General features: G+C 44.6%; 5 protein-coding genes across 7 annotated transcripts in view; 3 read left to right on the top strand and 2 right to left on the bottom strand.

Moving 5' to 3' along the window:
• The window catches only part of Meltrin (disintegrin and metalloproteinase domain-containing protein meltrin), a 60,991-nt gene extending 50,419 nt beyond the window's left edge, over positions 1–10,572 (bottom strand). Inside the window, exon 1 of the mRNA XM_076795015.1 lies at positions 10,269–10,572. Within this exon, the coding sequence (XP_076651130.1) occupies positions 10,269–10,392 (124 nt within the window). The 5' untranslated portion in view covers positions 10,393–10,572. The remainder of the gene's footprint in view (positions 1–10,268) is intronic.
• Positions 1–23,186, top strand: part of Gbs-70e (Glycogen binding subunit 70E) — a 128,653-nt gene extending 105,467 nt beyond the window's left edge. The window contains exon 6 of the mRNA XM_076795049.1: positions 23,134–23,186. The gene's annotated coding sequence lies outside the window, so the exon portion shown is untranslated. The remainder of the gene's footprint in view (positions 1–23,133) is intronic.
• On the top strand, positions 11,579–17,119 carry LOC143358121 (cilia- and flagella-associated protein 206). Of its 2 annotated transcripts, none has more exons than XM_076795027.1 (13): positions 11,579–11,767; positions 11,992–12,154; positions 12,252–12,432; positions 12,515–12,684; positions 12,741–12,954; positions 13,125–13,254; positions 13,335–13,442; positions 13,696–13,798; positions 13,887–13,954; positions 14,089–14,237; positions 14,301–14,399; positions 14,734–14,869; positions 14,931–17,119. In XM_076795027.1, the coding sequence occupies exons 1-13, from the start codon at positions 11,675–11,677 to the stop codon at positions 15,156–15,158; spliced, it is 1,842 nt and encodes a 613-aa protein (XP_076651142.1). In that variant the 5' UTR covers positions 11,579–11,674; the 3' UTR covers positions 15,159–17,119. The 2 variants fall into 2 exon arrangements, with proteins under 2 accessions (XP_076651142.1, XP_076651143.1); XM_076795028.1 differs by having other exon boundaries at positions 11,608–11,836.
• On the bottom strand, positions 15,240–20,129 carry Non2 (upstream activation factor subunit spp27 homolog Non2). Its single transcript, XM_076795051.1, has 5 exons — positions 19,985–20,129; positions 18,510–18,600; positions 17,612–17,901; positions 17,272–17,522; positions 15,240–17,119 (listed from the first exon to the last, which is right to left on the bottom strand). Exons 1-5 carry the CDS (start codon positions 20,025–20,027, stop codon positions 17,003–17,005), a joined length of 792 nt encoding a protein of 263 aa, XP_076651166.1. The 5' UTR covers positions 20,028–20,129; the 3' UTR covers positions 15,240–17,002.
• On the top strand, positions 22,337–25,495 carry Rpl4 (ribosomal protein L4). Of its 2 annotated transcripts, none has more exons than XM_076795037.1 (8): positions 22,337–22,471; positions 22,919–23,096; positions 23,394–23,639; positions 23,824–23,948; positions 24,175–24,273; positions 24,345–24,616; positions 24,978–25,137; positions 25,211–25,495. In XM_076795037.1, exons 1-8 carry the CDS (start codon positions 22,469–22,471, stop codon positions 25,418–25,420), a joined length of 1,293 nt encoding a protein of 430 aa, XP_076651152.1. In that variant the 5' UTR covers positions 22,337–22,468; the 3' UTR covers positions 25,421–25,495. The 2 variants fall into 2 exon arrangements, with proteins under 2 accessions (XP_076651152.1, XP_076651151.1); XM_076795036.1 differs by having other exon boundaries at positions 24,345–24,620; positions 24,982–25,137.
• The last annotated feature ends 902 nt before the right edge of the window (positions 25,496–26,397 follow it).

The raw sequence follows: 26,397 nt of genomic DNA, 5'->3' as shown, positions 1-26,397 counted from the left end.
AAATATGCAACTGGCATACGTTGCCTTACAATAACAACAAAATTGCAATCGTTTAGATTTCGTATCAGTTTTGTTGAAGTATCCACTTCGAGAAGTTCATTAAAAAATGTTCTCATGGAAAAATATTCATAATTTCAATATTTCCAAAAGAAAAAATTAGGAGCGTCATTTTGACTCGTTCGGTAGTTCTAGTGTTAATTGAATTCTCTGGATCCCGCGAACTTTTACGCTTCCGTTCCGTCAACGTGTTAACTTCGCATCAAACTGTTCCGCAATTAGTTCCGAGGGAACGTGAAGTCGCACAGACTTCTCCTCCAGCAGAGTGCTCGCGGCAACTGTGTAGTGCACGCAGAATTTTCCCCGGCGGCGGTAATAGCGAAGAAAATGGCTGGTGCGCGAGCTTTGAGCGCGGTCAGCAGCGCGTCGAAAAATAAGTCGAAAACTCGCGAGTTTTCTGCGTTTCGGTCTCTGCTAGACGGCGCGGCTTAGGACCGGGGTTTTGAACGTTGCGGGACGGTGACGGTGGTAATGGAGAGCCCGGAGACTGTGAAAAACATGCCGCAACAACGGCTTAATTATTCACGGAGGCGCGCGATCTCGGTTCGCGTTCGTTATTTCTCGTCCTTCTCGGAACGCTCGACGGCCCGTGAAGCCACACTCGTCGCCGAGTCCTTGAAGAACACGCCCATAGCCTCGCTAGCCGTAGACTACGTCGGCTGCTGCGGATGCTCCCGGGAGACGCTCCCGGGGCCAAACGAGGGCCAAACGGGCACGCGACCCGCGGTTTTCCACGGTTTCCTTTCCGCGCGGCTGCGACCTGTCGCAATCCGGTTTGCAGGCATCCTTGTGCTTGTTTCGCGGCCCGAAAAGAATCGCGCGGACAATCGAGGATGAGGGACTCAGGGCCAAAAGGAGAAAAACGGATCGATCGACTCGCGGGTGTGCACTATGGTGGTCCTCGGATGTGAACAAATTTTTCCCGTCTTTTTCTGTGTTCGAATTCTTCGTCACGAAACTGACTCGATACACAAGGTACACGGGTTGTCTCACAATTTACGGAAATGAGACCGTAAAAAATTGTTTGACCCCTACAGCCGAGGGCCGCCCTAATATACGGCTCGCGAAAACGGGGACGTGTACCGGCGCCGATTACGTATCTATCGTGCTCGAAACCTGCCCAACAGGAAATTGCGTTGTCACCTGCGGGGTCAGAGATCTCTCGGGGACCAGGTATCGAACGGTATTATCGCCACGCCACTGATTTAATTAACCGATGCTTGCACCGGGGCGCACCGTGGCCGTGATGGCGCGAGTGAAACGGGTTTCTATGCACCTTAAAAATCGACGTTCTCGGCTGGCATCGAACATTGCACTGGTACACGGTAGCTGCGAGCAAAACGCGTTTATTCGACGAATAATGATAATTATTATTATTTCCTTAACCCTTTCGTGATCATCCAAGAATATAAAAATCTACGTTAACGTTGCTACTTCTCAGGAAAAACGTTAAAGAAGTTTTAAAAAGGAATTGAAAATGGGTACTCGGTTATTGACGCGTTGATCGCCGAAAGTGTCTAGTACGACCAACACTTTGGTGTACTAGCCAACAGTGTTTTCGATCGCTTTGTACCGGGAATCGTTGTGAAAGCCGTTTATCGAGCCTTTGATTCTGCCTCGCGTCTTTTGCGAGCCACAGAGCGTCGTATAGTCGGTAATCGAGGATCAAAGAGCCCGCTGAAACGAGCGAATTAAGAGTAAAGGTCGCACGTTTCCGCGCAACGAGCCGCGAACAAAGAAACTCTCCGGAGAGTTTCCCGAGTGTGTGGTACATACAAGTTTAGGTGTCAACGCGGTGCGATGCAACGAGCGGCCAGCTAACAAAACTGCAACGAGACACAGGAAACGCGTTTAGCTTTATGGACGTCCGTCGCCGTATAAAATCGTCGTCCGTGGCCTCGATCCTTGCGTCACTCGCGCGACCATTCTGCTCTTCGTTTCAGCCCGAGCAGATTCGTCATACCGAGCGGAACCGTGGCGGTGGCGTCGTAATTAATTCGTGGCGCGATCTCGTCGGCGCGAATCATCGGCGAGTCATGGATGCTCGCGGGACACGATCGTAGGAAATCTCAATTACGAGCCGGGGATTTAAAGCGGCTCGGAACCCGCCGTAGGAAAGCCGAGAGAGCCGTTAAGGCCGGGCTTAGCGACGGGTCAAGAGCGTTTAAGCTCAATGAGAATCGGCCCGGCCCGGACCGACGAACTGGCTCGTGCCACGTGTGGGCAGAATTTTCTAAACGATTCGTGCCCGTTCCGCTCGTGGGCGAGATCTCGTACCAGCCGACGCATCGCTCGCGACATCCGCAGATTATTGCGATTTCAGAGCTAGCTGGTTTCACTAGATTTTTCCATGTCGTTCCCCAGTCCGAAACCGATTCGTTTTATTTTTAACAGCAATACCGCGGGACTTGATTGCTCGACCCGATTTCGCATTTTACTTCAAATCAAAGCGCTTAGCTTCAATTCTAGCCCTCAAGCGTTTAAACATTCCTACGGCAATGCGTTCTAAAATCGATTCGAAGCAACCCCATAAAATCGAGTGAATTTTGTCCGAACAGTCGGGTTTCCTCAGTTTTTCTATTTAATTTTGTACTTCTTTGTAAATGTAAGTACACCGACCATAAAGTACAATCTCCCATCTTTAATTTAAGCCATCAAAAGCTCGGAAATTCTCGTTTGATCCCACGAATTTCGATTTTCTTTCGTCACAGAGTGCCTGTAGGAGACCTAACTTCGTGGCTCTCGGTTTCAATAGAACCGGGCCAGTATAAACGTTTTATATATTTTCTACGGATTGTCCGGCACGAATCCGCGCGATGTTGATTCGTTTCCTTATGACGAGCAAAGGGGACGACAAGATGGAGACCGCGTGACTTCACAGTTCCTACAAACAATCATAGTGACTGCGTTCGAAATCGAGTTCGCGCCTGGTTTCGCAAGTAATGAACGTTCGATAGGCGGCCTTCGGGTCCCCGTCAATGGTCAGACCTACATTCCGCCGTAGGTGTACGTCCTCAATGTCGGAATTCGTTTCGCCGCGAAGGAAACCAGGCCCGTAGCCGATCGCCACGGCTCGAGCCACGTTTTCTCCGTTCATCTCGAGAGAATCATAAAACGTTCACCCTCCGGGCTAAAAATGGCAGCCGCCCGCGGCATATGGGCGCCGCTATTCCTCTCTAAATTGCTATCAGTTTACCCTTTCGCCCTTCTTTCCCCGGTGTTCTCCTTCTCGCGAGACCGACCCTCCGAATAATCCCGTCGCATACCTTTGAAATATAAACCGCGTTACTTAAGCGTGCCTGCTCCGAGGACGAGCGAGCTCACTCCGTTACGAAATCATCCCTCCTGTTACCGGTTTACCTTGTTTACCCTCCCGTGCCTTCTTTCTTCCGGCCCAGACTCCGTGGAAATGAAGAAACCCTCCTGCTTCCCGGGGAACGAAAGAGAACCCGTAAACCCACCCCCATAATCCTCTTCCTACGCTTCCACCTTTTCTGCCGGCAAGAGACGGTCATTCTTTGTGCATCCGGCAACAACGTTTCCCTGCAAAACGGTTTTCTTCGCCGGACTCTACAGTTCTCGGACATCGTACCCATTCGAAAAGACGAACCGGATTTTCAACCGTCAAAGCTGAAATCCTGTTTACCCAGCTTGACAACCACGCCAACACCCTAATCGAAGCCAATTCCAATTGTCCGAACAAATTTCGGCCGGCTGAAATTGGGCCAGCAGAAAGTCCCCGGCCACGGATCCCCCGTTTCGCCCGTTCATTGTAGTTCCGACTCTCGTCGAAGCCGGCTATTTCCGTCCTATTTGATTTCCGCACACGCATACGTGCACACAGAGAGACCGGCGCCCATTGGAACGAAATTATGCGACGCGTGCCAGCGTCGACCATATGCCAGCGAATCGAGGCGCGTTGGCTCGCGAACAGACAGCAGAGACCAACAGCCGTGTCCCCCCATCACGATCTCACCTCTCGGCTCTCCGGGATAATTACGTGGGGGAGACAATGGTTCCTATGGGGGGACTCTGATCTCTCTCTCTCTCTCTCTCTCTCTCTCTCTTTCTCGATCAGCCTAGAGTTCCTTCGAGTTTAATCGTCCGACGACTTCGGCCCTGGTCACGTAACGTCGCAGATGTTAGCGATGTCTGCTCACTCGACGAGCTGTTTCGGGCTCTCGTTACTTGTTGCACGATCCACACAACATTGATCGTTAGTCTGCTGTATACACGTTTGTGGCGTAATTTCCTCTTTCAGTCAGGTCTTCAGACGATCTTACGGGTGCTGGAAAGCTTTCGCATTGCCTCGTGTTTGTAAGATCTGTTGGAGCACAGTTCGGAGTGCTGAAAATATATTCGGGGAAGTTATTCCATGAATGAATTTTTCTAATTTCAATAAGTGTTGAATATAAAACCAGTCATTTCACCGTGGTTGGTTGACCGCTAACTAATGTATTTAACAATGTTCGAGGAACTTTGAACGCGGGATAAGATAAATGGAGATAGTGAAAGAACTTGTCGCCAGTGAATTTAAGCTTGCGCATTACTTTTCGTAATCGATAAACGAGAATCGGAGAAGTAATCGTGAAGACGCGTTATCGCGATTGAATTTCGCGCGAGAGCACTGGGCGCACAGTGCAACTTTACTGGCAAAAAGTCAATCTTCGAAGATTTTGAAAAACTTTGTTGCTATGAAGGAACAATGCACCGCAAACCTTCAAAATCCAAAATATTATTCATCTCAGATAATTGGGCGATCGAGGGTAACGTTTTGAATACAAAATTCTGATATTCGAGATGAAACTAATTAGTCTGAGAACTCGTTATAGAACATGACATGACAGGTGTGAATTGAAATAACTAAAATATATTGCGATGTAAAATGTCGATATGTGTATCTGTTTAATTACAACCGCGAGTTCCCGGACCATATGTGCACAGTATCGCGTCGGCCATTTTGAATTTTGAATTTTTGGTGTCAGATTCGTTATCAGTGACCCCAAAGAACACTTCATTACCAACTTTCGGAAACTTTCAATGACATGTTGACTTTTCGCCATTAAAAATCGCGTTCGCAGACCGCTATGGCGGCGATCGGGATTATCCAGTCTCAACGTACGTTCGAAAACCGAAGGCTCTTTCTCCATTGCGTAAACGCGATTAAATGCTTCCTTTCTGCCACTACGACGACGGCTTCGCTTACTCACCGTTTAACGAGCGGACGATCATTTCGAGCCCGTGCTATTGCTATTACCGACCCGTTGACGTCGCGACTTCCGTTCCACCGATTGCAGGTACGATTTTCACCTTTGGAACGCGCCATCGCGATTCGCGAGCTTCCGAGAACGCCCCGGGCATTTCGGGATCTTTCCTTTCGCCACGGAAAACGCTTTATCAAACGTTGACCCCTCGGCGATTACGCCAGTCCGCGAAACTAAAGTACACAGACGAGTTTCGCAGAATTTTTTAAACCTGACTGCATCGATCACACAGTTGGAACTTTCGGCTTCAACTTTGAAAAATTCCTACATTTCTATGCAAAGTAAAATTTTCCTGCATTTCTCTTTTTGAGGAACAGAGAATGAATGCAAAATTTATTTCTTAACAATCTCCGATAAGTGAAAAATAATTTCATCCGTTCGTTTCGCTTCTAAATGCGTGAACTCCGCAGTCTATATGTTGTATTTACGTTCATTTTGGTACAATTTTGATAGAAAGCGACATTTCGCGTTTTATCCAGAACTCCGAACGAAATTGCAACCCCGATGGGAAGCGAAACGTTTCACTGGAAAATGTACGGGAGAGCGGGGAATCGCCGCGGATTTAATTCGATTACCGATCGTCTCCCGTAATCGTAAACGCGTCGTCATTGCCTCGATTACAATCGTAGAGCGGCGATCGACCGCCCGAGAACGGGATACCTCGATCGAATTAATTAACAACTGTGTAATCAGACTTTGCTCAACTTTGGTTGCAGCCTGGTCTGCCTCGAAACCGGAACGGGGTCTCGAGTTCGCGGATGGTGGCGTCGACCATCGTTGCCAATCAAATCAGCTATTTCGGGGATAACCCCTTCTCGTGTGACGGAATTTTCACACGGTTTTCGGGCTAAACTCTCTCGGTTATGCGACTCGTTCGGTCGCGCCGATCTGACGCAACGAGCAAATACGACGTGGACACGTAGAATTTGAAAACCGGTGACAAATCCCGATGACACCGAGCTCATCAATTATTGATTAGGCGGGAGGCTCTGGCCAGTGGTTTCTGCGTCTTTCCGAGGATTTCAAATGATTGTTGCTTCTAGATAGAGCGCGGATGATTTGCGGTTATGAGAAAAATGAGTGGATCAAATCCAAATTGTACAAATGACTGAAGAATGTGCAAAGTGTGTGCTGTTGTATCACTTCCAACTTCCATTCAATCTATCATGAAATCAATATTTATGTAGCTCCTGTATCTTAAGATTAATGTAATTTTTATTCTGCATAAACATCCGCAGTCTAATGATTAATTAGATTACATCCACTGTATGTGCCTACTCTTGCGGATGATGATTGCAGAAGTTCTCGATTTGAGAATAGGACACAAACTGTTGAAACTGTATCTACCGGTAGCATGTTAATAAGCTTTTTAATGAACAAAAAAAGGACGATAAAAATTTGTTGAATTATGAATGAAATTGCTTGTAACTAATTCACTGAGTCATCTGTTGATCTTTGCCGTTCAAGACCGTTGAAACATTGCCGTTGAGTAAATTGCTGAAATAACAGTCTCTATTAATCAATTATACAATCATTACGATTTCCTATAATTGTCCCCCGACGATTTACAAGCTGACAGGATTCCGTTTTCATAGCAACTGCGTGGTTCATCTCGAAAGAAGCTCTTCCTCTGATGATCGGGCAGGAATGTTTGCGATCATCCAATAAATATCGATGATAGAGGAGTGCAAATTGATCCCACATCGAGAGGAATGAATAATGCACATATTTAGCGTGGATTGTAGACGATGGTTTCAGATTCGCAAATTCCGTAGCATTTGGATTAATTATCGCTCGGAGCGGAGGGACGAATTTGATCGAGGCTTCGATCGCAACACATAAATCACAGTGATCGCGTAACCGGGATACAAATGCGGTGGGTTTGTTTGCGCGAGTCAGTCGATCGCGTCGGTGGTTCTCCAATTAATTTGTCGTAATTGCGACTCGCGTCGCGAATCGATAATCCGCGAACCGGAGCGTTTCTTTATCTCCGGTGCTCGTTAACGGTCCCCGGTTTCTTTCGCGGACGATTCTCCGTGCGGTTTTTTTCGCTTCTAACGCAACCGAGGATCCTCGATCGAATCGAACGGGATCGCGTGTCGATCGTCGCACCGATCGAGTTCTCGTTCCCGGCTTTCGATTTAAACGGCTCCCTCAGGGAGAGCTCCGTCTGGTGACGGGACAACAATGCGGCTGCTAGAAAGGCAATGGAACTTCGCCCCCGCCCCCCTCCCACCACTTTACATTCTTCTTCATTGTCTGCCCGTTAAAACGAGCTGCCGTCGCCGACGACGCCGCGTCGAGATCACCGTCGGCCAAAGAAAAAATTGTCGCGACGCCGCGCCGCGCCGCGACGGTGACGAGGGTGCGACGACCGCCGTTTTCGCGGAAAACCGCAGACTACGAGCATCCCCTCGATGATTGTCCCCCTTGCTGTTTCAGGGCTCTCCGATTCAATTTAATAGCGTACGATGCCCTCGGTGGATCGCAATTGTTAGAAACAGCTGACTTCTTTCTGCTCTGAACCCTTTTGTCAACAACCAAACACTTTATAGTTTCAACGCATAGTTTCGTGCCTCAAATGCTGTGCAGTAATCGGTGATCGCTAGACTGCGGATGTTCAATTTTTGTAGGCATTCAATCAAATAAAATCTCAATTCAATCTAGTATTTTTTGAAAATTTTTACAAGCCATAAATACATAAAGATCCGCAGTCTAGCGATCACTGAAGAACATAAAAGTCTACAATAATTTTTATATTTGTCGACGAAGATGTTAAAAAAATTGAAGGTGGGTACTCGGTTATTAATATAAGGGTTAATAACTTTAACCCGTTTCTATGCTAAAAATATCATATTGGTAGGTCTGTTCTTTTCACATTACCACTGTTTTAAACTGCACCCTGCTTCTCCATTTCACCAAATTAATTATTCTGTCGACAACCCGTTCAACCTTCTGTGATCGTTACTCCGTAATTTTTGCAGACTTTGGAATCTTATTGCAATGAAACTCTGCTATTAACACTACAGAGTTGACTTTTATTTATCTGCCACATTCCCAAATGAATTATTTTTCTGCAGTCCCTTTTTACGCCCAATAATTGCTGCTATTAATACTGCAAAATCGATTCTCATCTATCCCTGATATTCTCCAATTAATTATTCCGCTGCACCCCCACCAGCTCCCCAATAATCGTTCGTCTTTTACTTTTAAAGATGAACTCAGCTTGGGTTCAACTGTGACGTAATCTCGCTATCAGTATGAATACATAATTAGTTCTCCTCTACCCCCTCCATTGTCTAAAATTCATTTTTCTAACGATAAAAGGTCAGTTTAATGAAACAATGAATGCTCGAGTGTGTGATTCTTCGTTTAAGAATAAAAAAAAACAGTTGGATACCATGCAAAGAAAATTGTTTGCATTTCTTGCAAATAATAAAACTAGCTTTTTATTTCTAAACCTTGATACAATAATCATCGGTGATTACTCACCACATTTTCAAAGCCTGTGATTCACAGTCAAGTTATCCCAGCAAATTGTTCAACATAATAAACAATCCTACATTATAGAATAGTAACAATTTCAATCATAAACCAATGAATCAGTACAAACAATCTAATCTAATAATTTCGTTTGAGATTACCATTCAAGAGAGGGCTTGCAACATTCTTCTTCAATATTAATTTCACAATTTCAAGAAAATTTGCACAATTAATTTATCCAATACTGAATCAGTGAACAGGAATCCCGCCCGACACCGTTAACAAGAAACAAGACTACCTTAATTTTCCAATCACTTGCAAATTAAAGAATCCCTACTTCCAACTTCCGCGGAATCGCTTGACTTCAGCGATCGGATAAGTTTGCGCGCGCAGTTTAAACGCCGAAGAAAGTTCCTTCGAAAGCCCGTGGAAAATGCAACAAGAAAACCGACTAACGGGTTTTGTCATCGTTGAACTCTGTTAATGTTACATTGCGAGCACGTGTGCCTGCCTCTGAGTCACCGCTCTCCCTTTTTCATTCACGCTAAACTAAAACTGAGACAGTTCCGCGAAGTCATTACGTGTTACTCATAGTCACGAGCAACTTCAAAATTCCCGCCTTTATTTACATAACGCGTCTCCGACACGATATTCCCGAGACACCAAACGATTGATACATTTAATCAGCGAATAACGATTAACCACCGTTGATCGATTAAACAGATGGTGATTAATTCTTTTGATCGCTCGATCGATCATATGTATCGCTCCGATTAATTCGAAATCGCGATGGCGCAAGGACATCGGTGTCATTAAGTACGGAGTATGTACGTCCTACTCTACAATGTGGAGTTGTCTACACAACTAATCTCGCTGCGAATCTTTCGGTGAAGAAAAGTCAGCTAACAGGTTAACGGTTGGGTTCGCATTGTTCGGCTAATGGAGAGGCTGTCACGCTCGATCAGCGATACGTGCACACGCTCGCGTGCAGCATCCCCTATCAATCTCATTTAAACGAGCATCGACCGTAGACTTCCCGTGACGAGAACACCTACTCTCTACCACGGGAATATCTGCCGACTCCCGTGTACGAAACCGAACAAAAACAACGCGCCACGGAATCTGCATGTGTGTCACGGTGCAGCGTGACTTTGGTCTCGCATAACTACACGGCTTACTCTCACGGCTACGCTTACTATGCTCGAGTAGCGTAGGGCCCCTGACTAATCCTCATTGACAATGGAAACGCGAGACGTTTAGTCATTTCGCGGGTGAACGCGATGAAAATGTCTAGCGAAACGTGCTCGCGGCGACCAAACAATCGAGAGAGAAACATAGACAGAGAAAGAGGGAGAGCGTGACCAACGGCGCAAACAAACAAACATCGAGGTAGAAGATCGTCTCGAGAACCGACGAGTTTTCGGGGACGATTGGTCAAGAGAGACAGGTAGATCGAAGACTCACCTTGGACCTCGGCGTAGACGTCAGACAGGACAACGACCACCAACAGAACCAGCACCAATTTCCACTGCACCGTTACACCACCGAAGGTGCATCGCGGACCCGAGCACCGGTTACCGGTCGGCATGTTTCTCGGACGGCGATTCACAACGGTGTACACGAGCCTCACGCGAACGTCATCACAAGCTTTTCTTTCTGTCTCGCGTCCCGGGTCCTCGCTAAACCCTTTCGTGAAGCGCACCACACTATACTGATCATCCAACCCGATTCCTTTACCGGTGCAGACTGACGCGATCCTCGGAGGACCGTACCCCCCATCCCCACCACCGCGACGTATCGAGCCTCGACGAGACTCGGCGACCGCGCACGGACATTCCCGAACGTCCGCCGCGCGAAAACCTGCGCCGTTTGAACCGGAATTTGCGCGATACTACGCCCACGTTGATTCGCGAAGAAGGAAGTCGTAATTAGGGGCAGAAATTAACTCTCCGAGCTTTGATTCGAAGATGTTTCTTTTATTGGTGGATTGACGATGCTTCCTAGCCTCGAAATGCACACATATTTCGCCTTCTAAGCGATTCTTCGATGATATGTAATTTTGCGGATGTTACAATCGTGTAATTGATCTCAATGTGTACAGTTCGGTTTGAGTCGATGTTAATCTTACCCCTCTTTGTCACTCAGTTGTATAGAAAAATGAGTAAAATATAACAATGGAATAATGTGGAATAATTATAAAGATATTATTAAGAATTGTAGAATTTTTTTTAACCACTGTGTCGCTCTTTTCCTCCGAGTTTCTTTTATCTATCGACTCCGTCGATACGAGTTACAGATACTTTTAACGTGAATCGTTATCCGAGTTCTCCGCAGCGAGCGCGCAATTTGTTTGCTTTTTAAAAAAATGATTCACGCTCATCGGAAAAAACTGTGCGTAAATGTTTGCTCATTAGCGGGATAAATGTCCGGACATCGATTGGAGAAATTCCATCGGAAAATCTCAGGTTGACAACTTAGGTTAAAATAAAACACAAGATCGGGACACAATTTCTATGATTGAATCGTTGAAATAAAGAAGCTGCTTTAATCGAGTAAACTGAATTGTACTCTTTTAAGAGGATCGACTCATTTTCTCTCGATTCGGTGCATAGTCTAATGCGTACACAGAAAATGAATAGGACACTTGAATTATTCGGTCTACTGCTCGTGGCAATCGCAGTTTCAATGAGATTCACGTAGGAATTAATTGGCAAGGAGGTTCTTTGATCAGGCACAGCAATGAAACGTTTCTCTGTTTTACATAATTGCGTGGATGGCCAGGAAGCTTCCCACGTATCGATCAAACAGCAAGGACGAAACGCGGTTCTCTCGTTGAAACTCGACCGAATAATAACTTTTAAGCGTGCACGATGGATAATTCGCGAAAAGAAGTGATCAGGAAAATAACGACCGAGTGCAGGGCCATTGGAGTGCATGCGACCAAGGATTTCGCTTCTTTTTTGGTACTTTGCGTGGAATTTTCATCTTGATCCTCGGAAAACGAACGATTTTGACGATTGTAGACCACAGAGGTCAATACTTGGGTCCATCTGGGCGATTTTAAAAATTCTTTCTTTACCCTAATTGATTCTCCAACTTTGGCATACCGAGTGAAAATGGACCTAGTTCCGTTCCATCGAAATTTAACGCAGCCAATCATTGATAATGATCAGAGTCTAATTCACAGATCACTCTGTTCCTATTAAACCCCGACTACGATGTCACAATCGACGAAGGGAACAACGAGAAACTCGTCGAAGCAATAGTGAAGAAGATATCCGAGGAAGAATGTCCCAGCTTGACGATCCTAAAGAGCCAACTATACTTCGCAAAACATTATCGCGACAGGGGTAAGAAATCAACCCACGTCCGTCCATCCTAAAAAAGAAACCATGCTGATTATCTACCGCAGTATTACGCTAATAAAATTTCTTTGTAATCTCGCAGACGAAACCGTGAAGCGTCACAGGCTGCGTCTCCACCAAAAAACGGGCCCTATGGTTGCTGAAATCTGCGAAACTGAGAAACTATCGAACACGCAAAACTCTGAAAGACTATACCAGAAGATGCTAGTCGTGATCACTGTCCTCAGCGGCCTGGGGAATCCTACAGTTCCATCAGTGCTGCGGTAAAACTCTCAAACCAAGAATCAGCTCCAAACGAACCTTCAACCTGGAATCAGCACCGTTGATCATTTTTGCTGCGTTTAGGGAAGTTTCAGTGGCCCTGCAGAGCGTATTCCAGCCTTCAGAGCTGGAGGCTTACGTGAAGATGTCGAAACGAGAGAAGGAGGAACAATTGATGGAGCTGATGTGCATAGTCGCGGGGATTAGGCTATTCAACAGAGACTGCCAGCGCGGGGGCGAGGGCATCGACGATCGTGAGTATGTTTCGCGATCTACGGTGACTCATCGGTGACATGAAATACGTTTTCAGTGCCTGCTATACTGCAAGAGGCTACGAAGAAGAGCCACGACTCTGTCGTCGATCTTCTGGAGCGTCTGATGATGAAGATCTACAGGATCACAGCGGCTTTAGAAAAATCAATTTGCTACTGGGAGGTGTTGCCATTTGGCGTTTTCACTGTGGAAAATGTTTACTGGCTGGTTAAAGTTCTGGCAGCTTGTAGGCAGCAGGAGATCTATGTCAGGTTGGCCTCAACTTTGCCAGTTTCAACCCTTACGTCCACACCCCTCGATTTGTCTCTGAAATCTCCTGGATATTAAAAATTAATTTACATTTTACAAACTGTGGTGTCCCCGGGACACCAGTAGATCTCTCCAAAGAATAACTGTCGAAAAAGAAATTTTCTTTGAGCAGAAAAGTGTTGAACGACGTGGAACGCTGTGAAAAGGAGCTGCAAGCGCTCATGGAGCGTCTTCAGGGTCGACTCTTCAAGATCCACGACACCGTACGGTACAGAACCGCCATCCCCACGGCTCAAGTATACGTAAGCTCGTGTTTCATACTCCTTCTCAGTGTTGTCCTTACAGAAGGACCTTACTTGAAATCTTGTTTTGATCTATCCAGCCGCAATTCATCGACCTGGCGGACATCTGGATGGGTTTTCAGGACGAAGTGATCATCCTGAGCAGCACGAACAGCTTCCTGTGGGAAATGCAGAGCCTGAACACCAGGGTAACTAGACTGCTGATCTGTTTACGCAAAACAAATATTGTCTGCATCGATTGCAAGAATTAAGAGACACGTTCCTTTCTTTTCTTGGTGACTATAGTCTCTTGAACCATTGTACATTGTTCAGGAAATTGGGTCATTCATATTTTTGTAATTGATATGGGCTACAATCGTAGTAATTTAATTCTGGAAAATTTCAAAAGTATTGTTTCTATTGATTTCTATTGGTGATATTAAAATTGAATGTACGTCGCAGACGGTGAACGTAATCAACGACACGATAATAGACGACATGCTGTCCAAGGGATCGGTTCCAACGGATGCTGAGCGATTGGAGCAGTCAATGGGCGAATTGATAAGTAATGAAACGCACAGCGTTAGACCGCTGATAAGCTCGCGTGACTGTTAGAAGCCGGCACGTGCTGCATCGGTGATCTTTGTTCGCAGCCGAGTGCGGCGAGTGCACCCTTTACTACCCCGACACCACCAAAGACTTCGAGAATATAAATCTCGAGGTGAGATCAACACGCGACACAGCGAAATCAATGTTTGCAGAGAGAGAGTGATAGAGTGAGAGATAGCGGTGGGAGTAAGGAGGGGTTGAATAAGTTGTGCGCCCCTAGGTTAATTAATTCTCTCTGTGTCTCAGTTCCTAGGATTTTGCGCGTGGACGTTCGTTTTCGTGGAAGGAGCGCTGATCCCGGGAAATCCGAACAATGGGGTGGCCAAGTGGAAAGGGAAATACTATGTGTTCAGCTCGAAGAAGGCCGCTCTACAGTTTGGGGACGATCCGGACAGGTAGCTCTCTCGTAGATCAAATCTCAGGTCAAACTAATCTACGGCGAATCTTGTCGTTCGTAGTTGCATCTACAAGGCTCTCGATTTTATACGACGGCGTCCCGAGTACGTCTACCTGTTCCAGGTGTTCGACGATGTTCATGCTCTGAAAGCAGAGAAGCTGTAAGTAAAGGTCTCGGTAAAGGTAGCACGTTATGTTGCTCGAGGTAACTTGTTGATCCAAAAAATTTAATTACAACCACTCAGCCTCTTGAAATCCTCTATCGTACTCGTTTAATCACGCTGTATAACAAATTTTCATATTGTTCCCAACTGAAGAGACAGCTTTGTCTTTAAGTGGCTTTTAGTTGTCTTGAAGTTTGCTAGATTCTGAACGGTGATGTTTCTATAACAATCGTCCACTGTTTAACAGATCTGTCGCTCTAGCAAAATTGTAGTGTTTTTAAAGAAATATTGTGTATCTACCGGTGGTAAAAGTAAAAGTATAATCGATCAGGCTGTCGGGTGAAGGGGACCAGCTGACGCAGCAACAATCGCAGTCGGTTCAAACGGACCTGCACATCCTGCCGCCTTGCATTGACAAAGATTATTCGTCGAACGTGTGGGAGCTTAGGAGAAAAGCGTTGAGTCTGGTGAGCGACGGTTTTTCTGCATCGGATAATAGCTATTGCTAGTCTCTCCGCTTTCTTTCAGGCGGGCGTGAGCCAATGCGTCACACGTAGCACGCAAACAGATAAGTCGAACTTCCGATACGGCGTGTACGTGCAAGCTGCACCAGCCCGAGACAAAGAGGTGCAGACAAGAAGAGACAACTACATGAACACGAAGAAGCTCCTGACATACATCTTCGGGCTACGTGGCAGACGGGACGACAATCAGCACGTCCTCTCCTTCCTCGAAGTCGATCTCGAACACCTTTGAATCCTACGAAGTCTACCTTAAAAACTATCGTTTTAGGATGATGATGATTATCTCGCCGAGGAATAAATATACAGAGGACAATGTTAAAAAAAATGAAAGCAATATCTTTTAATGACGATCTCAAATACATTCACGGAATATCAGGGCACAAACCGCACATCTTTTCCATTAAAAAAAAAAAACAAACTGCTATTAGAATTTGTTATTCCGTGTGTAATACGCGTGTTATACTTATCACCCATACTCCGCGTAGTATTTTTCCCCTCGATCTATTAGTCGAGTGAATATTTGCAATGATTTTATCTCTCTACTTATACGTTTTTCTTTTTTTTTTTTGTTCTGTTTTCTCCAGTGTCAAGTTAGGCCATCACTCGTCAATTTAGATTCCAAAAAACGCACGAATTTTTGCACGGTGTTTCCTTTCGTTTTCATTTGAGTTACACGTCGAGGCGTAAGGGTGTGTCTTTCGCTATCTGCGGCCAGGATCAATTCCGTACCTCGCGCCATATGAGTCTATCTTATTTTCTACATTCCAACATTTCTGCGCAATGGCTGCGCATACTGTGCGACGTTTCATTTTCAGTTTTTTAATATGCATACATTATCGTACCTTCCACTGAATACATCGCTTTTTTACCATTAAATCTTAAGAGTTATGTCAATTTTTTTACACCAAGAAACCTATATTACGACAATAATTAGTAATTACACGATAATACAATTAAATTTCGCTTAGTAATAATGTCCGTGTATAATGTAGCTATTATACAGAAGAGGTACAGAATATTGATTTCTTTTTTCGCATCGTGTTGTTGTTTTTCTCTTTATTTTTACCGCACGTTTTTTTCCCTTTCTAATGTCATTACCCTCTTTTTCTCACTCTCTCTCTCTCTCTCGTTGGTCAACAGAATCATTTGCCCGTTTCCTTTTTTCCTCTTTACTCTCTGTGTTACATATCCTTTTTGTCGAAATGTATAATCCATGTTTAAAAACGAAACGAATGAAAATATCGTGTGACTCATTGGCGGCAGCGGTACGCGAGGGAACGGATAGTTTTTTCTCTGAAGCGGAGAAACGCAAATGCACTAATAGAAGAGTCTTCGGAAAATTGTTCGCTTATCGGAATAGCACGTAGGCTCGCCGATCGTTTACAAACGAAATGTCATACGATAAAAATTGTTAAACGACCGTCCTTAAAATCATTCCGAGCATAGTTGCTGCTTCGACTTCGCTGCCACGGATCGGCACACACCGTATTTTCACGCTTGGCGGGAATGGGCGGTTCACGAGAACCGCCGAACAAACGATAAAATATTTAATCCTGAATATAGACTTAAAACCAGCTTACTGACTATCGGCCACACTTCGATGTTTCCCCCACAATTCGAAAATCATCCGACCGTCCATGGTACCGTCACTTCCTCCCATTTTCCTCTCATCCGGCGTTTCTAACCGAATTTCACCCAAATCCTCGAAACTCCGTGGGTCATCATTTTGCATTAAGATTGTTCTCGGTCACCTCCAGTGATGTTACACGGCGCCGTTAATTTTACTTTGCTTACTTTTCTTAGTTTTTTTTTTCTTTTTAAATAATGCCCATAACTTAAGATGCTACGTTTGCGAACGTTTCGTGAGAGGAAGCGACTAACCATGGACAAACAGAGTGCATCGGAAAACGGTGTAAACATGGCTAAAGTCTTAAGTCGCAAATATGTTCTGTGTGTTCGTATGTATATGTACTTTATGTATGTTTCGTGTGAGAAAGATGGAGAGACGCGATTCGCATCTTGGAATATGTTATACAATGTTTTATAACCTGTCGGAGATTGTGGCTCAGGGATGATTTAATCTACAAAGTGATTTTTGAGGTATTTCATCATACCGAAAGTTCTGAAACGTTTTACGCCGATTACCGTCAAGAGCTCGTCGTCGCAGATTGCGAACTGCTTGTTCTTGGGATCCTGCAAACACAGCGACAACGATTAACTACCCAGTCTCTTTTTGAAGTCGTAGAAAATTTTCCACGTGAAATATTCTCAAGACTTTGTTGAAATTTCGATATGTTGTGGTCTTTAATAAGACAATACGAACGGCTCATTCTCCTGATACTTACATAAAGGTCTCTTTCCTTGATGATGCTCCAAATCTTCTTGACGACCTCGTGTCGTGCCATCTGTTCTGCGCCAACAACAGCGGCAAGTTCTGGAGACAGTGTAATGGCACGAGTGTAGCCACCCTTACCTGCACCACCACCACCTTTCTTTCCACCACCACCACCGCCACCTTGGGCTTTCTTGTTCTTGCCCCAGTCTTCGTCACTGTCGCTGTCGCTACCCTTCTTCTTTCCCTTCTTTCCAGGCTTGCCTATGCACAACAGACAATCAATCGTGAGAACATGGTATAAAAATGTATAGACAGTATTGTACATCTTCACAATATCTTGGCATACACACCTTTCTTGGGAGTAGCTTTTGGTTTCTTTGGACTATATTCCTCGTCGCTCGCGTCGTCATCGCTGGCACTTTCCTCGTCATCTGATGATCCCTTCTTGCGCTTGCTCAACGGCTTTTTCGCGGGACCTCTTTTGGCTGGCTTCTTTTCTTCTTCTTCCTCCTCCTCCTCAGATCCTTCCTCCTCTTCTTCACCATCCTCAGACTCTTCGCTAGCTGTCTTCCTCTTCTTCTTTCCTCCGTCATGTTTCTCTTGTAAACACTCCATGACTAGACTGTCTACTTCCTTCTTCCTGCGTTCGGAGTATTTTGATTAAAATTTGGTGTAAGCGTTGAAGAGTAAATTGAACTCTATTGTATTTTTCAGTGTATGCTGTGCTGGTAAAGAATATTTTCAGCTTCATTGTCACACTTTAGGAAAATATTCTTTATACATGATGCTCCACGAACACCTGGCACCTTGAACACATTTGGGACCATGAGAGTAAAAGGACAAGTGTTACTTTCATTTGGAAAATTGTCCTTTTACTCACTTGATTTCTGAGATATTCAAGGTGCTCATTTTTATTAGTGTTTCGGTCAAGAATCAATTGGAATTCCAACAAATGTATTTTTTAAATTTATGTGCTCGGTGCTCCGATGCTAATTGACAAATTGATTTTACAAAAAGAAATATAATGCTAAATGTTGGGAAAATACTCTTCGTGAACCCAGCTTAAAATGTCGAAAGAGGAACGAGGTGGAAGCCATCGGAAGCATTACCACGCAGAGATCCTTCTTTTTCTCTAGGACACAGTAGAACTCACTCTTGAATCATTAAGATTCTAAGAGTGCCTGCTGCATCCACATAATGTCCATAATTTCCTAAAAAATATATATAATTGCTCGAAGAGACAGTTACCTTTCTGTGAGATCTATGTCTAATTTCCCCTCGATCTGTAGCCTGACTTTTTTGGCAGACATTGTTGTGAGGTCGGCATCCTTAAGGATAGCTGCAATCAGAAAATTGATGTCGCATGTAAATAAAGTTATGTCAGCTTGACACCCTGTTACACAACAAAATTTTATGAACACTAATTCTCGATAATATATTTCAAGATAATTACAAATACGTACATTCTTTTTGAACATTGTGATCAGGTTGTCTCAAACTACATTCATTCTAGTACTATGTAACACGCAAGACACAGAGTGCCCTTCCAAGGTTCATTTCAAATGTATATATCTAACGATTTAATTAACAATCACCAAACCGCCGACGAATGATTAAAACAGAAGAACGATGTTTAAAAAAAAACAGGAAATTGTGGTGCAGCTGTACACGGGAAAAATCTGGGGTAATATGGTTTCCCGCGTCAAGCGGCTAGTAAATAGTGATCACAAATGGCTGCCGTCGTTCGGCGCCGGTTACCGATTACCCGGAATATCGTTCGGAATCGGATTTCTGAAAGTAAGCTTCCCGGAGACAATGCTCCGCGTCGATTTCGCTCGGGAAATTATTTGCTTTGCATCGGCCGATCGATTTGGTCGCATCGACTAGTCGAAAGTCGGTAAATTGGGAAAACTTGGCGGCGCGGTATAGGCAAAGACTCGACCTGGTTCGGCGCAATTCATTTAAATACCGCGTAAAAACCGCACGGGAGACAAGAAAATGAACGGTGGAACCTTCGACGGTGAAATCGCGTCGACGATAAGCGTGCATAACGGCGGGAAAATCCTTGTGCCAATGAACATTCTGAGCGAACAACGTTCACCGTGACCGCGAGTGTAACGTACGCGTAAAACTGTCGGAACGGATCTATATTCGTCCCGGGTAAACGGAAAAACTAAGAATCGTATTCGCGGAAATATCGTGGAAAACGGAGCCGCGGTTCTGTCTCGGTGGATCGGTCTCCTAAATGCCTTCGAACAGAAGTGAAAATGAATCAGAGATACGAAGCATGCGATGGCTTCTGGCGCGCGCCACCGCAAGCCAGCCGCGTCATGCAACGTACACTATGGTCGAAGCGACGTAGTAAAATCGTTCGGTTCGAAGAAAACCGAGGGAAAACCGTGAAATTTCGTAGGCGGGGAAAAATTTTCTGAAAAATCCGAGGACGGGTTGCACTGAGCCGTTTCGCGATACATTGGCCCGATAACGCTGCTCGTACGTGGATATACGAGTATCGTATCGCGATTGTAATGGCCGGCGTGGGGCACGCCACTTCGTCGCATACGTGCGCGCTAAAGTCTAGGTATCGCAAGAGCAAAGAGCCCGATTTCCTACGTATTCCTACTCGCGAATCCACGGATAAATCGCGGCACACGTAATTAGAAGCCCGGTTTTCTAATAATCGAACACCGTAGACAAGTAAATCGAAGGATATTCCGACTTACCGGTGATCTCCTTGCGAAGTTCTTCGTTCGAGATATCAGCCATGGTCGTACTTCTTGCTGTGCGTACTGCTGCTAACTGAACCTACGCCGGCTGCGGACTCCTGTGTAGCGTCCGTTGGTACAGTCACCGATGAAACCGAGTCGATACGTCGCGCGTACCAGAATAGTCGAAAACGGATAACTCGTAAACGGTCCCGTGAAAACGAATACTATATACACCAAATCGTGTTAGTTTTTTCCAAGCTACAAGTTTCTCATGACGCCCCACTCGTAATTTTGCGATCGAACAATCGTATTACGACGTTCCGCCAACACGTACGCGGGATCGTTTTGATTATGAGTGTACCGCAAGCGACCGCTCGTGGCTGCCGGTGGCGTCTACGGTACAGTCGACTCATTTACCTAGTCTCGTTTCTTCCAGAAAATACATTTTCAATAATCCATAACGTCGTTGCACGACGTTTAACCAGGATATAATATACACCAAATCGGGCCAGTTTTTTTTTCTCTACAAGTTTCTCATGACGCCCCATGCGTAATATTGCGATTTAACGGATCGAACGAGAATTAATCGGGATCCTTCCGATGATTTTATCACGGCTGACTGTACAAAGCGACCACTCCGGGATTCGCAGCGTCGAGCATATAGTCTCATCATATGACAATCAGTATACATTTTACAGATATGCCAAAAAAAAAATATTGGTTTATTAAATTTCAGATGGCAATCCCGGGTTCGCATCGCTGTTACGCGATCATCGAATCCCATTGCCGTCGGGATCAGTCTTTTTTTCTGCTCTAGTTTTTTCTGTATCATCTACATCATCAACTTCATTATCGTTGCCTATCACAATTGCACCGTTCTGTTTACGGGACCTGGAATCACGTACGTCATGGAATAGAACGTCTCGTGATTTCGTAGCTGACGAAACGTACTCAGAATGCACGGAGTAGCAAACATGCTGTTATCATATCTAAAAATTGATACATTCATATATAATTGTATCCAATCAGTGCGATATTTTAATAGGCTGCAACTGTCGAAGCGACTACTCGGTTTCTTCCTCGCTTCGGTGGTACAGTAACGTCCAACACGTTCAGAAGGATACCTGCGAGAAATGATGTTTTGAAAATTCATAACTCTTTAACCGTACGTCCTAGACGGTTACTGTATTCACAAAATCGTGTTAGTTTTTCACGAGGAAAATGTTTCTCAGGAAGCGCCTTTCACGATTTTATCATCTAACGTGTCCAGCCGAACTACTCGGCCTCGCTGACGTAAATACTTTTGACGCTAGCTGTAGCCAATCTGGCAGGTTCGTTACAACACGAATTTCTCCTTAAAATTCCATGTAAGTTTATTTCGTGGAGTCCACTAAAATATTTAAACAAATTTTTCGAGCCGATCCATGCATTTACATTCTTTTATTTCGATCTGGGAAACATATTTACTGATGACACGTCGGAACATAATGCCGCCACGGGTGTTTGAACGCTTCAAAATGGCGATACCATTCTTTGCGGATTCATGCCGAGTCAACGGCACGTTCCACGGGATTATGCTCGCTATCGTCCACTGATAAACCGTTTATCGTCCAGGCTATGTATCACTATAATTTTGTTTACATATTCCGTCGAAATGAATGCAAATATTGTAAGCAAATTAACATTATTGTTAACTTTCGCGGAACAGATATCATTTTCCCTCTAAATTTCAGTTACTTCCGGTGCATTGACATGAACGATTTTTTAATCGTCAAATTATTTATCATCCAGCTACTAAAGTTGGTCAAATATTTCGAAACGAATTAAGAGAATTTTGTTTAATGGATTATCAATTAATTTGTTGTTCATTTGTAATGTACAGAAGGGAGGTTACACTTGTCCAGTTATCTTGGAAATATTGATATTTCTGGACTACAATTGGATTTGTTCTGCCATCTGGGGATGCTGTATGCAATACTTTTGTATTATGAGGTAAACATTAAATATCTTTCGATGATAATGCATATGCGGTTGTCGGTAAAGATGCACTAAAATCGAAATATAGCGCCATTCCAAGTAGCGGCAAATTCCTCAAACTAGTAACGGACGTTACCGATGCAGCAGGGAATCTGGCCACAGACGAGATATAGGAATCGACCAGTCACCTTATGAAGTTTCGTCCGAACGAATTTATAATTTCAGTTCTGATATTACCATATAAATTGTAAATTCTAAACGTTCTGAAACAGTCAATTTCTTCCGAAAGGTATTTCAGTAATCGTACATATATAGAAAATTACTATCTTATTTCATAGAAATGGCAATTAGATTTAACGCACGCCTGTGAACGGTACTTTAAAACAGTCTCCGTCCTGCGCATGCGCGAGTCATGCTGTGTCGTTTCCGCTCGCGTCCTTCTTCCTTTACGACCAGGTAAGGCGTGTGAGCTGCCTGGTTAGCGTTTGACTGATGCGTGAATAGTTTTAAAAAGAACGTGAAATGGTAAGAAACATTGCATTTCATTTAATTTTAATGTTGCTCTGTCTATCACTATAATTTTCGCGTGAAAAAGATCACGGCTCCACGGTATTTTTCTATAAATGTGGAACCGTAGTGTCTGCCGCATTGTTGACCACGTGTGATAATTCATGGCGCAATAATAAATCATATAAACTGTTCTAGCTCGACACTAATGCATATTCTATAGCTATTTATAAGTTCCTATATTTTTTGTGCCTCGTTTCTTGTTAAAATTATGTTATTTGATGTTTATTCGAAGATTTGTTGATACTCGATTCGATGATTTCGGTTCTTTCGTCCGCCATGTGCCGTGTTACTGACTTCTTTCGACTCCGATCACAACAATATTTGTCCCACAGTATTTGAATATTTCTCCGCTGTTATGGACGTCTGTAATTTGTCTTTAACTATTGCTTTATATTTTTCCAGTCGTTATCAACGGCGCGACCGCTTGTTACGGTCTATACCGATAAAAATGAGGCCTCGGGAGATACAATTTCCCTGCCGGCCGTGTTCAAAGCACCGATTCGGCCAGATATCGTGAACTTCGTTCATCAGCAAGTTTCAAAGAACAGCAGACAACCGTATTGCGTGTCTAAGGAAGCTGGTGAGTAATCCGTTAACAGATTTGGACAATATATTAGATCAGTGCAAAAGTTCGTGCCAGATTTCATATGAAATTACAACAAGGAATCAGCATAAACTTTTGCACTGATCTAATATAATAGAATCTTGTATAACTAATAAAAAATTGCTTGAAAAGAACATTTTCTGTTACACGTATACATTTCTGTCATAAATGCATAAAATTCGTAGTCTATTCATAAGTACCGAGTTCCTCTCTGCTTATTTCTTTTTTACAAAACTAATTGCGCCATTATTAAATATAGGTTTGTTTTGTCAGGTCATCAGACTTCCGCCGAATCATGGGGTACAGGACGTGCCGTAGCACGTATCCCCCGTGTTCGTGGAGGTGGTACTCACCGCTCTGGTCAGGGTGCCTTTGGTAACATGTGTAGAGGCGGTCGTATGTTCGCCCCAACCAAACCCTGGAGACGTTGGCACCGAAAAATCAATGTTAACCAGAAGAGATACGCTCTGGTTTCCGCCATTGCCGCGTCTGGTGTCCCTGCTCTTGTACAATCCAAGGGTAAGCATCAAATTAGAGCATCAATTAGTTTCATCGATTACTTTTGCTTCTATGATGATTTGCTTGGTCCGTGTTGCTGATTGTTCACTGATTATTCATAGCATTTTGCTGAACATTTGAGCAAGACGTTAGATCAAGTTCTCCTAAACTAGAACAGCACCTTTATACTAGTATTTGTTCATAGGTCACATGATCCAAGAAGTCCCTGAGTTCCCACTGGTGGTTTCCGACAAAATCCAAGAATATAACAAGACCAAGCAAGCTGTTATTTTCTTAAGACGGATGAAGGCGTGGAACGATATCCAAAAGGTGAGTATCGATATACAGTTTTGCTGCGTATGCACTGCAGAATGTCCGCATCTATGTTAAGACACATTTAACTGAGATGCTCCATCAGGTGCTAGAGAAACATGGTTGTCAGGCGTTCTTGACTAGCTAGTTCAGTCGCTAGAATGGGGTATCGATGGCCAAACAAAAATGCAATGAATTTTCTACGTGGATGTAGAAGACATTAATTGTTCTTTTATTTATATAGGTATACAAATCGCAACGTTTCCGCGCTGGTAAGGGTAAGATGCGAAACCGCAGACGCATCCAGCGTCGTGGACCTTTGATCGTGTACGGCGAAGACAAGGTACGAATTAAATATAGAAAAAAAGTACTTCATTCTACAATTCACTTGACCAATAACCTGTTTGTTATTAGGGTATTCGCAAAGCGTTCCGCAACATTCCTGGCGTAGACCTCATGAATATCAATAAAGTGAACCTTTTGAAACTGGCACCCGGTGGCCACGTTGGACGCTTCGTAATCTGGACGAAGTCGGCTTTCGACAAGCTGGATGCTCTTTACGGAACCTGGCGCAAGGAATCGCAATTAAAAGCTGACTACAACCTGCCATTCCCCAAGATGGCAAACACCGATCTGTCGAGACTCCTGAAATCCGACGAAATTCGCAAAGTCCTGAGAGCACCAAGGCACGTACCTTACGCTGTTTCATACTTTGACTATTTAGAACTCGTAATAACTACACTGCGAATCTGTATGCAAAATGCTCTACATAAATTTCCAAGTACTGGAGGTGAACATAATTTTAGTAAGTCGTTGCAAGCGTATTGATATGCTTAAATTTTTATATTTCGCCCATTCATTTTTGTCATAAACGCACAAAATCCGTAACCCAATAATAACAGATCTATCCATGATGAGACTATTTGGTCCGTGTTACTGACTGACAGTGATCATTTCTACCAATACTGATTATCTTCGCGATTTTATTATAGCTAACAGCATACGTATACCACATGAAAAATAACAATGTATAATTTTGAATTATAGGAAGAGAGTGGTGCGCAGCGTGAAGAAATTGAACCCACTGACCAACACTCGTGCAATGTTGCGTCTGAACCCGTACGCCGCAGTGCTGAAACGTGCTGCGATTCTGCAAGCGAAGAAACGTCAACAACAGAGGGAGGTTATTCTGGCTGAAAAGCGTGGCGTAAGTATCATCCCCAACTGCCTAAGTACCTCCCACGCAAGATCACATTAACGCGAAAATTTTCTACGCGCAGATGAAGCTTCCAAAGAACCACCCCGCCATCATGTCGAAGCTTCTGCAGGAGAGGCGCACGAAACAGCTGTTGGCCGTGAAGCCGGCGAAGAAGTCGAAGCCCAAGCCCGCGAAGAAGCCAGCGGCAGCAGCACCAGCACCCACGGCTAAGCCAGCGAAAGCTCAGAAGGCGGCTGCGAAGCCCGCAGAGCCCGCGGAGCCCAAGAAGTGAACCGTTTTTATCGACAACACGTTGTTGACCCACTAGCTTTATTTGTTTTGAATAAAAGATGGGAAGACAACTGTAGGACCGTGTGGCCTTGTAATTGATCTCCACCACCTGCGACGAGGACACATACGCACACACACCATCATCATCCATCATCTATTTTTTTCTAAGCGGAGCGCGCACGAAGATCTTGTCGTTGAGCACCTCCACCGACACTTTCTTCGCGTTCGCCTCCGGCGGCATCTGAAAGTTCAGGTTCCGAACGCGTGACCAGTCTTGCGAACTGTGCAATTTTATGTTCAACGTGTTCTCGGTGGCCAGGGTAACCGCACCCACCTTCAGACCGTCTATCTTCATCTCCGTCTGTAATTAGAGAACAATAGAGGGGTGCGGGAAACCGAAAATTTTCGAGAATACGTCCCGACCCGCCGTTTTCGGGTTCTCGTGCGCTTCTAGAGAACAACCATATTCAATCCCGCCGGTAACGAAAAATAATCACAAGTCGAACGTACAGCGTAGCACTCTTTATTGTCGATGATGTAAAAGTTCGGAGCCTTGTGGAAATGGAGGCCCGTCTTAACCCCGTCCGACACCATATCGAAGTTAATGTAATCGTTCTGCTTCAGGGTGGTCGCGTTCTCGAGACAGTGCGGCGGCAAGTTGTCCATAACAACCGACTCGAATTTACATACGAAAAGAATCTGTTAAAGATAAACCATGTCGAATGTCGAGGCCTGTGGAATTGACAGCGAGCGACCATCGGTTGTTCTCTCGTCTCTCGATCACCGACAGCTTCACACGAGATCGTTAGTCCTCAGCTCTTCGCGATCAGCCTTCTCCTAATTTTACTCGGTTTTAGCGAAGGCGCTGTGAGAACCAGCATCCTGTGTTTGTTGTCCACGACAGCGCGGACCTTCTCGCCGTCTATGTCGTCCGGGATCAGCAGGTTCTCGCAGTGCTTCATGGTCTTTTTAACTAGG

Source organism: Halictus rubicundus, chromosome 10 (assembly GCF_050948215.1).
Source record: "Halictus rubicundus isolate RS-2024b chromosome 10, iyHalRubi1_principal, whole genome shotgun sequence".
Taxonomy (NCBI): Eukaryota; Metazoa; Arthropoda; class Insecta; order Hymenoptera; family Halictidae; genus Halictus; species Halictus rubicundus.
The sequence above is the reverse complement of the archived record's forward strand: the minus strand, read 5'-3'. Positions and strand labels throughout refer to the sequence as shown.

What these genes read in the sequence shown, in the direction of transcription:
- LOC143358121 (XM_076795027.1), top strand. Translation starts at nt 11,675, where the DNA reads ATGGATAATTCGCGAAAAGAAGTGATCAGGAAAATAACGACCGAGTGC. An exon ending in AAAACATTATCGCGACAGGG is followed by an intron (nt 12,155 to 12,251) that starts GTAAGAAATCAA and finishes GTAATCTCGCAG; the next exon opens with ACGAAACCGTGAAGCGTCAC. An exon ending in TTTGGGGACGATCCGGACAG is followed by an intron (nt 14,238 to 14,300) that starts GTAGCTCTCTCG and finishes TGTCGTTCGTAG; the next exon opens with TTGCATCTACAAGGCTCTCG.
- Non2 (XM_076795051.1), bottom strand. Translation starts at nt 20,027, where the DNA reads ATGGCTGATATCTCGAACGAAGAACTTCGCAAGGAGATCACCG. An exon ending in ACTTCGCAAGGAGATCACCG is followed by an intron (nt 18,601 to 19,984) that starts GTAAGTCGGAAT and finishes TTCTGATTGCAG; the next exon opens with CTATCCTTAAGGATGCCGAC. An exon ending in GACATAGATCTCACAGAAAG is followed by an intron (nt 17,902 to 18,509) that starts GTAACTGTCTCT and finishes CTCCGAACGCAG; the next exon opens with GAAGAAGGAAGTAGACAGTC.
- Rpl4 (XM_076795037.1), top strand. An exon ending in TTGCGTGTCTAAGGAAGCTG is followed by an intron (nt 23,097 to 23,393) that starts GTGAGTAATCCG and finishes TTGTTTTGTCAG; the next exon opens with GTCATCAGACTTCCGCCGAA. An exon ending in TTCTGGCTGAAAAGCGTGGC is followed by an intron (nt 25,138 to 25,210) that starts GTAAGTATCATC and finishes TTCTACGCGCAG; the next exon opens with ATGAAGCTTCCAAAGAACCA.